Source organism: Ruditapes philippinarum, unplaced genomic scaffold (assembly GCF_026571515.1).
Source record: "Ruditapes philippinarum isolate M1 unplaced genomic scaffold, ASM2657151v2 ctg298_1_1_1_1, whole genome shotgun sequence".
NCBI classification, from domain to species: Eukaryota; Metazoa; Mollusca; class Bivalvia; order Venerida; family Veneridae; genus Ruditapes; species Ruditapes philippinarum.
Window position 1 is genome coordinate 81,414 of NW_026853973.1, and position 16,401 is coordinate 97,814.

At 32.3% G+C, this 16,401-nt stretch overlaps 2 protein-coding genes across 3 annotated transcripts in view; one reads left to right on the plus strand and one right to left on the minus strand.

The window, feature by feature from the left end:
- LOC132738568 (probable ATP-dependent RNA helicase DDX52) overlaps positions 1-16,095 on the plus strand; it is a 28,095-nt gene extending 12,000 nt beyond the window's left edge. For both annotated transcript variants that reach the window (XM_060726078.1, XM_060726080.1), the window contains exons 7-16: positions 5,632-5,704; positions 6,520-6,589; positions 7,176-7,309; positions 7,673-7,763; positions 10,381-10,503; positions 12,616-12,766; positions 13,549-13,624; positions 14,379-14,450; positions 14,965-15,057; positions 15,538-16,095. In XM_060726078.1, the coding sequence (XP_060582061.1) occupies positions 5,632-5,704; positions 6,520-6,589; positions 7,176-7,309; positions 7,673-7,763; positions 10,381-10,503; positions 12,616-12,766; positions 13,549-13,624; positions 14,379-14,450; positions 14,965-15,057; positions 15,538-15,841 (1,187 nt within the window). In that variant the 3' untranslated portion in view covers positions 15,842-16,095. The remainder of the gene's footprint in view (positions 1-5,631; positions 5,705-6,519; positions 6,590-7,175; positions 7,310-7,672; positions 7,764-10,380; positions 10,504-12,615; positions 12,767-13,548; positions 13,625-14,378; positions 14,451-14,964; positions 15,058-15,537) is intronic.
- Positions 250-3,513, minus strand: LOC132738569 (C1q-related factor-like). The gene is made up of 3 exons (XM_060726081.1): positions 3,327-3,513; positions 2,638-2,739; positions 250-722 (listed from the first exon to the last, which is right to left on the minus strand). Exons 1-3 carry the CDS (start codon positions 3,460-3,462, stop codon positions 292-294), a joined length of 669 nt encoding a protein of 222 aa, XP_060582064.1. The 5' UTR covers positions 3,463-3,513; the 3' UTR covers positions 250-291.
- Positions 16,096-16,401: the final 306 nt, after the last annotated feature.

Here is a 16,401-nt window from a genome sequence, read left to right on the forward strand (position 1 = left end):
GTAATTCAACAACTTACACTAGCTGATTATATGTATTAATTTTTGTTGAAATTTTAATTTCTTATTTACTTACTTTGTTAAAGGTTTTGAACATGATTAATTTAATTTTCAACATAAGTCAAGTGAACAAACTAAAATGTACATGTGAAAGTTTGATTTAAAAGGTTATAGTATTAAAATTGACTAAGGACATTTATGGGAATATAAACAATATTATAATTAAAATGTGATAAAAAGAAAAATCCACTATATGTTTTACATCAAGAAATTTATTCCCTGTTTAAGAAATAGTTAATACAGTAAAACTCCAGTAAAGCTTGAGAATCCATTTCCTCCAATAGAAACATTACCAGGGGAGTAAATGTCGGTCCAAATTTCATCAGATACTTCCATTGGTGTTACTATGGTTACAGAACTTTGATCAAAGCTTTTCTTACTTTCATCTAGACCAGCAATACAGTCAATTCTTGCCAACATCGCTCCATTCTTTCTGACCGATGCCCAAATGTTATAGCCACTCAATGTATCCCCAGAAAGGGTGACCGTGAACAAGTAAGTCCCAGCAATCGGGGCGACAAATAGACCTTGTCTAAAGTGGTAGCCGTTCCCTGCATTCAATGTGACATTTTCAAACTTGATGACATCGTTGATATTCGGGTATGTCACTGAATCTGTGATCTGCCTTGCATGGAATGCCACCACATTTGTTGTTGTTGACGTTCCTGTAAAGTGGAATTAATTCAAATAAATCCATAAAAAATTTGATATAAAAATTGTAGACCTGAATATTAATGAATACATAAAATGAGAATAACTTATAATGATTGAAATATGATTGAAATTTTCTCAAATTCATTAGCAACTTTCCATTGCTGAAATTCAGATGTATTTACATTTTATGGTAAACATTTTTTACATGTATTTGGAGTAATGATAGTTATATAACATTGAAAATCAGCAATACAATAAACTCCGCTTATAACGAACTGATTGGGGACATTCAAAATCTGTTCCTTATATCCGGAGTTCCTTGAATTAGTTCCTTGTATCAGGAGTTTTTATAGCGAACAGATTTACATATATTGAACTGATTGTTAAACATCGTCTGCCATTTTGAAGAACATTTGATTAAGAATAATTAGCCATTTATTTTTATTTTTTAGACACAATACCGAAGAGTGTACATTTTGGAATTTGAAAATCCTTCGCTATTTCCGTTTTAGTTTTACTCCCTTTCTCAATTTCTCATAAAATATCATATTTTGTTTCTTAACTCAGTGGTTTTCGATTTCTTTCCATGAATAAGAATAATAAAGATTTTCCATTTTTTCTTCCTTTTATATTGAACACTTCTATTATATTTAAGGGTGACTTTAATAATGAAATATATAAATTTCTTTTCATTTCAATCAAGCATACTTTGAAGTTTTCTATGGATTATGTTTGCAAGCATGCATGATTATGTTGAAAACCGATTTAAAATGATTATAATTATTTTTCTCGAGCAAAACTATTAAAGAAAAGAAATAATAGAATAAAAAGAATTACCGTTTTATCTTTGTGACAAGAACTTATGCTAAAATATCCTAAATAAAAAACTATTACATACTTCTATACAAATTAATTTTCATAGATATACTGAATAACATACAACAATAAATGGTACATTTCCGAGTTTTAATCCGTGCCAATGAAAACGAAGGTTGAAAATGCGGGATATATTTACAAATAGCCGATATTTTGGAGTTCGTATTAAAAGTGTAATTTTCTGCACTTTTAACTAAATTGGGACTAAGAAATGAGTTCCTTATAAGCGATAATTCCTTATAACCATTCGCTATAACCGTATATTAAATAAAGAAGGGCAAAATTCGGGCCAAAATAAATTGTCCCTTATAACCCGAAGTTTGCTATAATTGAAGTTTACTGTATTATTTGATGAAGAATGTATTACAATGTCTGTCAACCATTGCCTTTGTGTAAGATTTAGTCAAATTTAGATTTTCAATAATACTAAGACTGATTTAAGTTTTCATTATTGGAATTATTATGTCAGAGAGTTAAAGAAAATTAAAATATTCATAAATTGATGATGTCACATTAGATATCAAGTAATATATATCAGTATGCCATAAAGTAAATGACTTTTATTGTAAGGCATGTGATTAAAACAGCCTTCAGGTTTTCTAAAGGTTAAATATGTTTTTTATTTTTAGATAAATCGTTTCATATAATTGTCAAATCAGTTGGAATATTAAATTTGCCAACGATAAAATGCATTTAACAATAAGGAATCTAAGCTACTTGTCCACTCAGTTAATTCTGTAAAATGGACAATTTGTTCCCCGATCTTTTATTTTTGGAAATGAATGTCACTGACATGTTATAATTAGCTCTTAGGTTGCTGTTAAGCAGGCTTAACAATGATATGATGCACTTTTCCAAGATAAAATTATCAAAATACCTAGTTTGAAACAACACATAATTATATTTCCAACAGAAACTTAAAGCTAAAGGCCACTTTAATATTGATATTGAATACCTCACATTGAAATACTCATTCTGTTATTCAGTTATTCATTTATTCATGTATTTGTGTAACCACTTTAATATATAATTATAATTTTCATATTTTACCTTTTTGTCCTGTCTTTACATTTTCACTGCTAGATATCTGTCTAGAGAGGAGATTTAGGACTTGTTGTTCTAGAAGTTCTATCTTAATCTGTTGCTCTCTTCCTATATATGATACATGTATGAAATAGTGATTTATTCAGACTTTTCTTGTATTTAGTGTCGCTCTTCTAGGCACAAAGTGTTTAAATTAGAGCTGTTGTCTGTCCTAAGTCATTTCTTGATAGCACCAATTCCTTTAAACAATTTATACTTCAAATTTAATGTCTAGATTTTGGAATAAATAAAAATAGTGGCTAATTAATAATGTGACTGCTTTACGTAACTCAGTAAATTCTTTTGTGCAGTTTTGTTAGCAAGATAAATCTTCACAGTCAATGAATGTTATTATTATAAAACTAAACAGAATTAGATAGGCTGATGAACTATTCATGTGTTATATACATGTAATTCCTGAAATATACTCTTACACATATACACAATATACAGTGTCGCATTATTCTGTCTTACAGTCTTACTCAGTATATAAACTTTATAAAATATTAACCTACAAAATAACATAAAATGTTGAAAATAAATGATTGATACATATCATAGATAGCATTTTGATGAATATCGACTATTCAATGTTTACTATCACACAAAATGTATTGAAAACTGCCTATCACAGTACTTAAGATAAAAGTTGTTACCTTTACTCTCCAGACTCTCTATCCTGTTGTATAGGGTCTTTGACAGTAAAAAATCTGTATTTCCTACACATAGTATGATTATTACCAGTGCTAATAATATTGTTGGAATAAAGCTAACACTTGTTACCCTGTCCATGATTGTTTATAAAATATACCTGTAACACTAAAGTTATCATTAAGGTAGTGTTTGATTTAAAAATCCTACTGATAACAGATTATTTATTATTCGACCATTTGATATGATTGTATAAGATGATAAATCTGTTTAAAGTTCAAAGATTTTTTAAATGTTTCAATATTAGTAGTATTAGAAACTGTCGCAGTCAGTGATAAACAAAAACTCTGAAAACATTTTTATCTTTTTATCCTATACCCTTTGAGGCATTTTTTTAAAACTTGGTTTAAATGTTAATTAACAAGGGAATGTGCAAAACACATTCTGCCACTGCTTCAGTGCAGACTCAATGTCTTTCTTGAAGGTCAAATTTGGAATATTTTATGTCTGCACTATAAAGTCTATACTTTTCAAATTACCTTTTTGTCAACCTTAACTCAAAGGTTTTCTTGGAAAAAAAATGATCTTGTGCAACATAAAATGCTGTGTCATAGAGATCAGGTGGGGATCCTGTGTCATAGACTTTTTAGGCACGAATGGGTCCCTGAGTAGAACCACCGAGGTTCTGTAAGCTGGCTGGATAGCTTCCTCACATGGAAGAATCCAAAGTCCCTGTTGGGATTCTAACCAACAGCAGTGATGTGCAAGTGGTTTAAAGTCAACAATCTGAACCATTTGACCACTGATGCCCATCTGTCTTACAATATTTATTGCTATGGTAACAAAGATTTTTAAAACCTAATTCAAAAGATTGATCATGATATGATTGAAATAGTATTCATGCTAGGCTACACATACATACATATATGCGACAATAACAATGTCGCATACACATTTATTACCCTTCCAGATTTTTTCCACCTATTTGATTGGATATGGATCCGTCGAAAGAAATTGATATTACCGAGCCAGACGGGTAATATACACACTTAATATACCCGTTTGGTACCCCACTTTGTAAACAACATGCGTTGTGGCGATGCGCGTACGGTTCGATTTTATGCGGTGTAAATTCCAATATACAAGCACTTTTTAAATGTCAAATGAAAAATATTTACCAAAAGAAAGTAATGATGAATATTCTCATCAGTGTGACCTCGCCAATGCTTGATATTAATTACAAAAAAGTGTCTTCGACAGACTACCCCTTTTCTCTTGTTTACATTCGTTAGGTACGTAAGCAAATACGTCATGTATTTATGTGACGTCATGTTGTGGTGAAGGGGTACCCTAAAGGGAATATTATTTCGACGTTACAATTTAAACAGCAATGATTTATTTTAAAATCTTTCTCGGCATGGGAATGGTAATAAAATTTTTATTTTGGTTTTGGAGTGATATATAGAGAATAACAGGTTACTGTCTTTTGAGAAAGGGTTTCTCAGACGAGGTTAGATATGGTCCTGGAAGGGGCGAGGCTTGCCGAGCCCCTTCCGGACCATATCTAGCCGAGTCTGAGAAATCCCTTTCTCAAAAGACAGTAACCTGTTATTCTTTTTATCATGTCTCTATTATGATTTTGCATCTTATTTTTTTAATTCGGGGCGCTAATTTCTGAAAGTACGGTAACCACAAGAGGGTTATACGCCAAAAAAGTAGTCCGAGGGTTTTTACCAATAATTTTATAACACAACACAATTTTTGGTACAATTTGCTTTAACAATTTATTTACTGTGTATTATCATAAATATTCAGCATAGTTAATTAAACAATACCAACAATAAACATCATCAGTGCTGATCTGGCGTAGGAACATAGTGTTCTCAAGTCACTGACTGAGAAAGGTTGCTGTTCTCAGACAGGCTTTATCAGGCAGTTGTCATAGTAATGGCATGATAAATGTGGATATATTACCTGGCAAGATTTTATATCACCCTCGCCGTTATAAAATCTTGCCAGGTAATATATCCACATATATCACTCCAAAACCAAAATAACATATAATATCACTTAATTTATAAGATCATGCAGTGATGGTGCTGTTTTTACAATTGTCTAAAAATAACGGAAATTGCACTGTCAAATTGGTAGGGTGACTTGTATATAATATAATAGTGGACTTGTTGCTTGCAATATCAGTGACTTGCTTTGAAGAGAAATAAGAAGTCTTTTTATTATCAAAGTCATATTTGGAGGTGAAAGTTTTTTCCCCCAACATTATATAATAACTGATTGTTTTTTCTGTTTCAGATATTCTGGTTTCTACCCCAAATAGACTGATATATCTTCTCAAACAACAACCTGCAGTCATTTCCCTCACAAGGTAATAATATCTACAAATAATGTCTTTGTTATATGTTTTTTAATTTGATTAGTAGCAAAAATATGGATTTTGAAGCTTTTGGAAAGAAACATTAAAGTCATAGTCGTCTTTGTATGAAATAATGCTTGTTGTTATAATAACCCTATGCAATTTAGAAAGAAATTTAATATTAAATGCTTTTTATCCAACTTTCTCAGTATTGTGCTGTGACACACAGTGTGGAGTCTTTCACTGTCACATTGAAAGTTCGAGCCAACCAAGTCACAGACACTTGGGATGTGGAGCTTTAAGACCTTAAAATCCAAATAAAATGTATATTTGTCAATCCCAGCACATGTACTTATCATATACATGTATATTTAGGATTGACAAATACACATTTTATTCGGATTTCAAGGCTTTTGGAGCTCTACTGTTCAAGTGTCTGTGGATGGTTCTAAATTCAAAATTTCACCATAATATTTATACTTTTTTAACAAGATGATAATTTTAATTATTATTGATACACATGAAACATTATAAAATATAGTTCAAGTTCAAATTTGACTTTGGACAACTTTTTAAATTGCAAGTCACTTTTAGTAATAGCTCTAGTTACTAGTCGTGTAAAAGAGGCACAAAGGTGTGTTAAAGCATACATGTATATGTTTATATTTATTATTCTGGATATTAAATTTATTGTTGGGAGCTAAATGTTGATTCAGGCTTGTGTGGCTAAGTGAAGCAATGTCAGTGAAATAGAAGCTTGAGGATAGGTTTACATATATTAACCCTTGTTGTTATAAATAAGCAGTATTTGTTTCCATTGTTTACAGTGTGCAGTGGTTAGTGGTAGATGAATCGGACAAATTATTTGAAGAAGGAAAGACAGGTTTCAGGGATCAGGTTAGTGTCATTCTTCATACTGTATGATATATGATATATTTAGAAGCACCTGTGTGACAGAGTAATTGAAAATGCGTTCTCAGATTTGCTTGATCTTATCTCTCTTAGTTTTGATATAGAATTGTCATAGATTTCTCTATCGTCACAAAACTAAACAGTTTCTTAATGAAGTTTAGTGGTCATGACCTTAAAATATTACAAAGAGGATGGCCTAAGTCTTTTTCTCCCTGAAAGGGCATTAGTTAAACGACAAAGTTCGAAAGCTTGAAAGGCATTAGTTAAACGACGAAGTTCGAAAGCTTGAAAGGCATTAGTTAACCCTATAAGTTTGAGTCCTACTTCTTGTAACCTCAGTAGAGCTTTTACTATAGTGAGCAATGTGAAAGAAAACATATCTAATCTATCAAGAGTGGAAGGCTGATGGTTAATTTTTTTGTTTTAAATATATGACAGAAGCACAGTGTACTGTACTATACCTAAGAGTACATCAGGTTTAAAATTTTAATTAATACAAAATATTTCTTTATTTCTATGAAAAAGAATAAATATATTTCCATATTAATGCTCGAGTGATCATTATTTTCAGCTTGCCACTATATACAAGTCATGTGATGGAACTAACCTTAGAAGAGCAATGTTCAGTGCTACATTTGCGTATGATGTTGAGGACTGGTGTAAACTTAACCTTGACAATGTAATACAGGTGTATGTAGGTGCAAGGTAAGAAATATTTTGTTGTCACAGTTCTCGCCGACTTCAAATCCACAGCTGAAGATTTCTTACTACAGCTAGAATTATTTTGATTTAATTTATATTCAATGTGTAATCCTACAAGTTGGTTCCAACATTTCACCAGATTCTCTTCTCTTGTGAAATTTATGTACAATTTTTAGTTGACCAATAGAATGGTTTTATAAAAAGACAAAATTTTGAATCTTCCAAGTACTTGTTTAATATTTTATAAAAGCAAAAGGGTTAGTAATAACACTAGTCTTGTTATAACATGTAGTTTTAAACCAAGATCTTTCCCATTGAATCTATTGTTTTTATTTGAATTTTTTTTTGTAATCTTTTCTTGTTTAGGAATTCTGCAACAAAGACAATAGAGCAGTCATTATTATTTTGTGGAACAGAATCAGGCAAACTTATAGCTATCAGGGATATTATACGAAAGGTGATACACTATAATTGTCCTTTTTATATAGTAACTAAATGCTATATATTTTTTTGGTACATATTTTTTCTGAGTAGATACTAGAAAGTATATCAAGTTTACTATGTAAATCATTTAACTGGTGTTTAATACAGCATGATTTTACTTGACACTTAGCTTTATCTATTAATCAGTTGAAACTGAAAGTGGTTAGCCGTTGTTTTTGAAACCACAAAAATCAAATCAACTACAAAAATTATGCAGATTAAGGGTTAAAAGTAACAACTATTCCTAATTTTGAATTCAGACTAATCAACTACACAACTTGGTTAAAAGTAATTTTTATAAGTTGTCAGTCTTGTTATGCCCCCATTTCGAAGAAAAGGGGGTATATTGCTTTGCACTTGTCGGTCCGTCGGTCCGTAGACCAAATGGTTTCCGAGTGATAACTAAAGAACCCTTAGGCCTAGGAACTTCAAACTTGGTATGGTGATTGGTCATGACCAGTAGATGACCCCTATTGATTTTGGGGTCAAGGGGTCAAAGGTCAAGGTCACATTGACCTTGTAAGCAAAAACGGTTTCCGATCAATAACTAAAGAACCTTAAGGCCTAGGAACTTCAAACTTGGTATGGTGATTGGTCATGATCAGTAGATGACCCCTATTGATTTTGGGGTCAAGGGGTCAAAGGTCAAGGTCACATTGACCTTGTAAGCAAAAACGGTTTCCGATCAATAACTAAAGAACCTTAAGGCTAGGAACTTCAAATTTGGTATGGTGATTGGTCATGATCAGTAGATGACCCCTATTGATTTTGGGGTCAAGGGGTCAAAGGTCAAGGTCACATTGACCTTGTAAGCAAAAAACGGTTTCCGATCAATAACTAAAGAACTTTAAGGCCTAGGAACTTCAAACTTGGTATGGTGATTGGTCATGATCAGTAGATGACCCTATTGACTTTGGGGTCAAGGGGTCAAAGGTCAAAGTCACATTGACCTTGAAAGCAAAAAACGGTTTCCGATCAATAACTAAAGAACTTTAAGGCCTAGGAACTTCAAACTTGGTATGGTGATTGATCATGATCAGTAGATGACCCCTATTGATTTTGGGGTCAAGGGGTCAAAGGTCAAGGTCACATTGACCACTTGGGTAAAAACGGTTTCTGATCAATAACTAAAGAACCTTAAGGCCTAGGAACTTCAAACTTGGTATGGTGATTGGTCATGATCAGTAGATGACCCCTATTGATTTTGGGGTCAAGGGGTCAAAGGTCAAGGTTACATTGACCTTGCAAGCAAAAACGGTTTCCGATCAATAACTAAAGAACTTTAAGGCCTAGGAACTTCAAACTTGGTATGGTGATTGGTCATGATCAGTAGATGACCCTATTGACTTTGGGGTCAAGGGGTCAAAGGTCAAGGTCACATTGACCTTGAAAGCAAAAACGGTTTCCGATCAATAACTAAAGAACTTTAAGGCCTAGGAACTTCAAACTTGATATGGTGATTGGTCATGATCAGTAGATGACCCCTATTGATTTTGGGGACAAGGGGTCAAAGGTCAAGGTCACATTGACCTCTTGGGTAAAAACGGTTTCTGATCAATAACGAAAGAACCCTAAGGCATAGGAACTTCAAACTTGGTATGGTGATTGGTCATGACCAGCAGATGACCTCTATTGATTTTGGGGTTAAGGGGTCAAAGGTCAAGGTCACATTGATCTTGTAGGTAAAAATTGTTTCCGATAAATAACTAAAGAACCCTTAGGCCTAGAAACTTCAAACTTGGTATGGTGATTGGTCATGACCAGCAGATGACCCCTATTGATTTTGGGGTTAAGGGGTCAAAGGGCAAGGTCACATTGACCTTGTAGGTAAAAATGCTTTCCAATAAATAACTTAAGAACCCTAAGGCCTAGGAACTTCGAACTTGGTATGGTGATAGGTCATGACCAGCAGATGACCTATTGATTTTGGGGTCAAGGGGTCAAAGGTCAAGGTCACATTGACCTTGTAGGTAAAAACGGTTTCCGATCAATTAACTAAAAAAGCTTAGGCCTAGGAACTTCAAACTTTGTATGATAATTGGTCATGACCAGCAGATGACCCCTATTGAGTTTTGGGTCAAGGGGTCAAAGGTCAAGGTCACATTGACCTTGAAGGTAAAAACGGTTTCCGATCATTTAATTAAAAACGCTTAGGCCTAGGAACTTCAAACTTTGTATGATGATTGGTCGTGACCAGCAGATGACCCCTATTGAGTTTTTGGTCAAGGGGTCAAAGGTTAAGGTCATGACCAGTAGATACTTGATAACACTTATTAATTGTTTGATCACTGGGTCAGAAGTCATGCATAATAACCTTATCACATGACTAATTGGCTGCTGATAGGGGGCATACATGTTTTACAAACATATCTTGTGTTAGAATATGTTTCATTGATCATTCAGTTTAGCAGCAATAGGGAAAACTCTCTGAACTGGGAATTGATAAGCTGGTATGTAAAATGATGATGGATTAACAAATTTGGTCCATATTGCTTTAAAAAATGAACTAAGGGGCGTATGACATTATTGAAAAGTGTTGATTGCTAAATATATTATATTATTGAATATAATATGTGTTTTACATTGTGTAGGGTATACAGCCTCCAGTGTTAGTGTTTGTACAGTCTAAAGAAAGAGCGAAGGAATTGTTCCATGAGTTGATCTATGATGGTATGAATGTAGATGTGATACACGCAGATAGAACACAGTTACAGGTAATTTTGTTGCGTCATGTTTTTTTTAACAATTTAGTTTTAGAAGCTAGTAACAAAAATGACTTGCCTTTAATATAGGATACATGAATTTTATACAAACTGTTAGTATAGACCAGAACTCAGGGGTTAGTGTTTATGGTGGCAACGAGGCTCTGTCAAGTTTCAGGTACACAGTTACCTGCAGGCAGAATATTTATGTCTGTGATGACAGCCAGATTTTGATTCTTATTTTTGCATATTTAGCAAAATTTTGAAAACAAAATTGTGACAATCAATATTTTTATTCAACATTTTTTTCTTACAGTAATGTACATATCAGCTTACAACTTCATTCATAATGATGGTATGTCATAATCTTAAAAATGAAAGTCATTTATAAAAGTACAAGCATGTAGCTGAAATGATGTCATTTTAAGGCAGCCGACTCTAGTAACATGGGGGTGTTAAAGTCAAAATTTTCATTTCTTAATTTTGAATTTTTCATTCATTATTCTGTAAATGCCCTCAAAATGAATATATTAGACAGTCAAAGGAACAAAACTTTTCTCTATATAAAGAATAAAATGGTGGTTTCCTAACTTGACCTGCGTGGGTCAGGTTAGAGCGCTAGCATTTCACAATAGTTGTAAAAGTGAACTCTGTAAACGCTATAGAACATGTCAAATTAATGACTTAGGCTTGTTTCAATCATGCAATATCCACAATATCTGTTATTGTAACTTCAAAGGTTTGTTCAAGTCACCTGACTTGTTTCAAAACTATTTGGTGATTCTATTGGCGTGTACATTTTGTTCAACATATATAGATATATTTACGCTTCAAACCCAAAATATATAGAATTTAAACAGAAATTCATGCTGAAACTTCAAGAAAAGTCATTTTAGCGTGACTTCAGTATATAAGATCATTTTAATAGTTTTGTCATTATTTTGCCTGAATATCCCTTTCAATGATATTTTCTGGCACAGGTGAAAAAAATCTAGAAAATTCAGTCTGATATGAAAGAGCTATGCTAGTTTGTATTTGAGTATGGTCTGACTGGACTCTGTAAACAGTTTCTTATTACATTTCAACATTCTTGTATTAAGATTCCTACATTAAAATTCAAAGCAGGGAAAGGTAACTACACAAAACTTTGTCTGCATATGAATGTAGTGTTATGGTTATTGTTCTGTATATGACACCAGTATAGGTCAGTCAGTCAGTCAAACAGACTAACAAGTGATTAAATAAGTATAAAAAGATATTTTACAATCAAACTTAAAGCAACATTGCTCCAGAAGATAACAGATAATCTACTGTTGTATTAATATTTCAAATTTAAATACATAAAATAATTGAAAGAAATCGAAATATCACTACAACATGCATATTTTTTACATTTTTGCTCCGAAAACAGTGTGCTGTTTCACCAAAGGGATAATACCTGCTTTAAATACACTACAGAATTCTTTTATCTGGACTATTTCTAGTACCATGTGATAATAGGAGATACAGCATCATATTGACCTATTTCTTTTATATGTTTTCTCATGGTTTTGTAAATTATACAAACTTTGTGTTATTGTATTTAAATTGAAATTGAAAATCTTGAATCAGGATTGTGTTAAACATATAGGGAAACAAATAAACTGCTTTTGATTTTAATATTTGTAGTAATTTGTGACAATTATCTAAAGTTACAAGGTCTCCATGTAAGTGTATGCCTTCATTAAATGACTTTGCCCTCAGAATAGTGTGTTTATTTCTGTGATATATCCCTATAAACAATGAATGAGAATCATTTTGCACTCTCTGCACTATTCTGAGTAATGCTAGAATCATGTACATTTGAGCCGCATCATGACAAAACCAACATAGTGCGTTTGCGACCAGCATGGATCCAGACCAGCCTGCGCATCCGCGCAGTCTGATCAGGATCCATGCTGTTCGCTATCAGTTTCTCTACTTGTAATAGGGTTGGTAAACGAACAGCATGGATCCTGATAGTGCGCATCCGCGCAGTCTGATCAGGATCCATGCTGGTCGCAAACCCATTATGTTGGTTTTGTCATGACAAGGCTCATTTCTTTTGATCTTAAAGTTAAAATTCTTATTAAATTTATTTTTCAGAGAGATAATGTAATAAAAAGTTTCCGAGCTGGAAAGATCTGGATTTTAATTTGCACGGAGCTGATGGGTCGTGGTATTGATTTTAAAGGAGTGAATCTTGTGATCAATTACGATTTTCCTAACAGTGCAATCAGCTACATTCACAGGATAGGTAAAGATTGAATTTATTGGGGATTGAATTTCTGCTTCGCAAGCTCAGCAATGTGTTAATGATCGAATAAGTCTTAAAAACAATTTTTTTTATTAAATGACATTAAAGTTCCTAATTGCATATTGGGTATTTAGGTTATACATGCAGATATTTTTAGCTTTAGATTTTCAAAAGCTCTGAAATAAAGTGTATAGATAGAGCAATCAGTGTATATACATTATTGATACATGCTCCTAAAGCATTTTATTCTCATTATTTTTATTACATATTTTTTATTGTGCATAAATATAGTAAACTTTTGTTTTAACATATAAGTTAAAACTTAAATAGCTCTCAAAAAAATTTCTATTTCCTAACTTGTTGTAACTTGTATAAAACCATTTCCAACTTTGATAAGACGCAAGCTTATAAGCATGTAAGGCAAAACTAACAGACTTTTGGTTAACAGTGTATGGTATTAATAGCCTTCATATCTGTTCAGACTGACCAAGCTCTTGTATATGTTAACAGTTTGATCAGACATTATTTATACTATAAGCTGTCCAATTTTAGTATTTAGATACAGAACTCCCATTTAACCAAAAAATGAAATGTTCCAAATTCAAAGCCGGAACTCCCATTTACATGTAATTAAAAATGAAATGCTCTATTTTTAAAGCCTTTTCTTTCAGAGGAAAAAAAATTGCATTAATTTCTATTGCATAATGTGTCTTTAAGAATGGTAACAAATAGGTTAAAATAAGTAAGAAAATGTATAAGTTATGGAATGGTTTATATTTCAGGTAGGACAGGTCGAGCTGGGAGATCTGGTAAAGCTGTTACCTTCTTTACAGAGGATGATGGTGTTTATTTAAGAAGGTAAATATTATATAACTTTAACATATGATGTAGCTTATAGATCAGTTTGATATTGAGATCAGGATCTGTCATGATTTAGTATTTTATGTAAACTGTTATATAGTGAGTGCAGGAAAATGTTGCAATTATATGTAATTGCAAGATTGTCAGATTTTTAAAAAAGCATAGAAACTGAAAAACATTTTTTTTTCATATTAAACAATTTCGCACTAAGTGCACACTAAATTAGGAATTATTCCACATATTAATTGATAGCCTAATGCTGCCTTTCAACTGTTTGCCTTTCAACCAAAGGATCAATGGTTTGAGACCTATCGGGGATCATGCCCATGCTCATTTTTCGGACACCAATGATAATAAGTACATAGAGAGGACAAAAGGTTCAAATAAATTCAAGCTTTTATTATAAAGATATAAATGTACTTAAATGTTTAACTTAATCAGTACATGTATTTTATTACATTTACAAATTTGTCTAGATTATGTTGCTATGAAGTACATGCCCATTTCTTTTGTTATAATAACATGAATATTGCTTTTTTTGCAATTATTATATTACTTACAGAAACATGTAAAGAAATGCCTGCTTTGCATTGAAACCTTAATTGTACTCTTTGCTGCAAGTGTACACTACCATTCTGAGTATAACGTTGATTCTACTTTTTGCTACAGGTATACAGTACCATGATGTGAGTATCTGCAATATTGACGTCCTTGCTGAAACTTTCATAATGTCTTTCTTTGTATATTTCAGTATAGCCAATGTAATGAGAACTGCTGGATGCCCAGTACCAGATTATATGCTTAAAATTAATCAACCATCAAGGTGAGAGCTCATCATATAGCTTTATATTTTATGTTATCAAAATTTGATTTAAAAGTTTACAGATTTAAAAAAAGAAAAGATTTGAGGGAAACATATTTTTGGCATAATTTTTGCCTGACTTGGTCATTGACACAGTTCAGGTTGTTCCAAGTGTTTGTTCATTCCTCAAATGATACACAGAGGGACTTTTGAGGTCACCAGCAAAACTAGTGTTTACTTTGAAGCCTAAACAGTTCATTTGATGATTAAAGTGAAAATACAAAATCAAAGAAAAACCAGTAAGGACGTAATATTGCAAATTAATTTTATCAATAAGATTTTGGAGTGCTTAGTTGCAACTCACCGCTATACGTTCATATTCTTGTAGAAATGGTATGAATTAAAGCTGGAAGATTCTGTTTGACCTTAACATTGACCATAACATTTTGGAAGAACCGAAAATCCAACCTAATACCAGCCATTATTCCTGCTCTACTATTACTTAGATCTCTATGTATGTATATTTTTGTTACAGGCAAGATAGAAAGAAACTGTCAAAAGCTGCAATAAAAAGGAAGAAAATTTCTACAGTGACAAAATATGACCTACAGAAGAATAAACATAAAAGGTAAGTAGGAAATGTAGACTCTAGATGTTCTTTTATTAAACCTGTAATCCATCCTTCCGTCACAAATACTGTTTCCCATTGCACCTTGATTTAGTGATTGATATCTTGAGGGCACGTCGGGTCTTCCTCCACAAGTAAAGCCGGAAAATCGCCATATGACCTATACTGTGTTTGTATGTATTTCTACCCAAAAGTCAAATTAATGAAATGAAAATTGTTGCAGTTGTATATTGAGGGTTTCATGGACTCCAAATTCTCTATATGAGGAAGCTGTTAAAATGGAAGGTTGGTAGTTCTTTCCAGATGCCCGAGCTTGCCTGAAAAAATGCACAGAAGAGTCTATGGAAAGTGCACATTATATGAAGTTAACAATGTGAGATTTAAACTGAAACTAAAACCTCAATGGTCTTACACACATATTTGTATCAACATGTAATATTAGTACTAGAAAACAAAAGTATTTTTATGGTATTTTTTCAGGAAAATTATATATGATACAAAGAAAAAGACATTAAAATCACAGGGACAAGGGGAACCTAACAATGACTCTACTTCTAACAGTGATGGACAGAAAGTGAAACTAGGAAAACGAACACATCCTGACACTGATAATAGTGATGCAAAGAAAAGAAAATTTGAGAAAAAGCAAAACCTTGTGAAATCAATTCAGATGAAATTTAAAGGTAAAAAGCCAGGGCATTTAAGACATAAAAATAAAGGAAAGTCAGGGAATAAAACTCAAGGAAAAGATAAACAGAGAAAAGGAAAAGCACCAAGTGATTGAGAATTTGGTTTTGCAAATAATTCTGTAGACTTTGCTGGCGCGATTTTCCGAGAATTTAAAACAACTGTGAGGATAAAGATATGGAAAATGTTGAATATTCCAGATTTGTAATGTTTCAAGATAGAAATATATAGTTATGAATGGTGATTGCCGAATAATTTTGATTGTTTAAATACTAAATGCCTCTTTTATGACAATTCTAGTATTTAATATTTTATTAAAGTTGCTGAGTAATATTATGAAAAGAATTGTTAAGGAATAAAATGCAAATTTACATGTGATGTTGATATTTATTTTACAACTTATAAAACTTTGTTGGCATATTTGCATATGAAACATACGTTTTAACCAATGTCAAGTATGAAATATGATGTCCAAATAGTTTAAAAACATAGCAAACAAAAAAAGTATGTATTATCACAAGCATTTGTGAGATTATCCTTCATACTAGGTTTCAGAGCAGATCAAAATAGTCCTTAACTTGCTAAATTTCTCAATTGAACTTGGCTAGGTTTCATTTTGGACCTGTCCATTTTCAATTTTGGGGATAAATTTTGTCA

Bases quoted from the DNA above. Each gene is read 5' to 3' on its own strand.
- LOC132738569 (XM_060726081.1), bottom strand. From the start codon at position 3,462: ATGGACAGGGTAACAAGTGTTAGCTTTATTCCAACAATATTATTAGCA. The intron at 2,740-3,326 runs GTAACAACTTTT...TATCATATATAG, and splicing joins AGAGAGTCTGGAGAGTAAAG to GAAGAGAGCAACAGATTAAG. The intron at 723-2,637 runs GTAAAATATGAA...TCCACTTTACAG, and splicing joins TGTAAAGACAGGACAAAAAG to GAACGTCAACAACAACAAAT.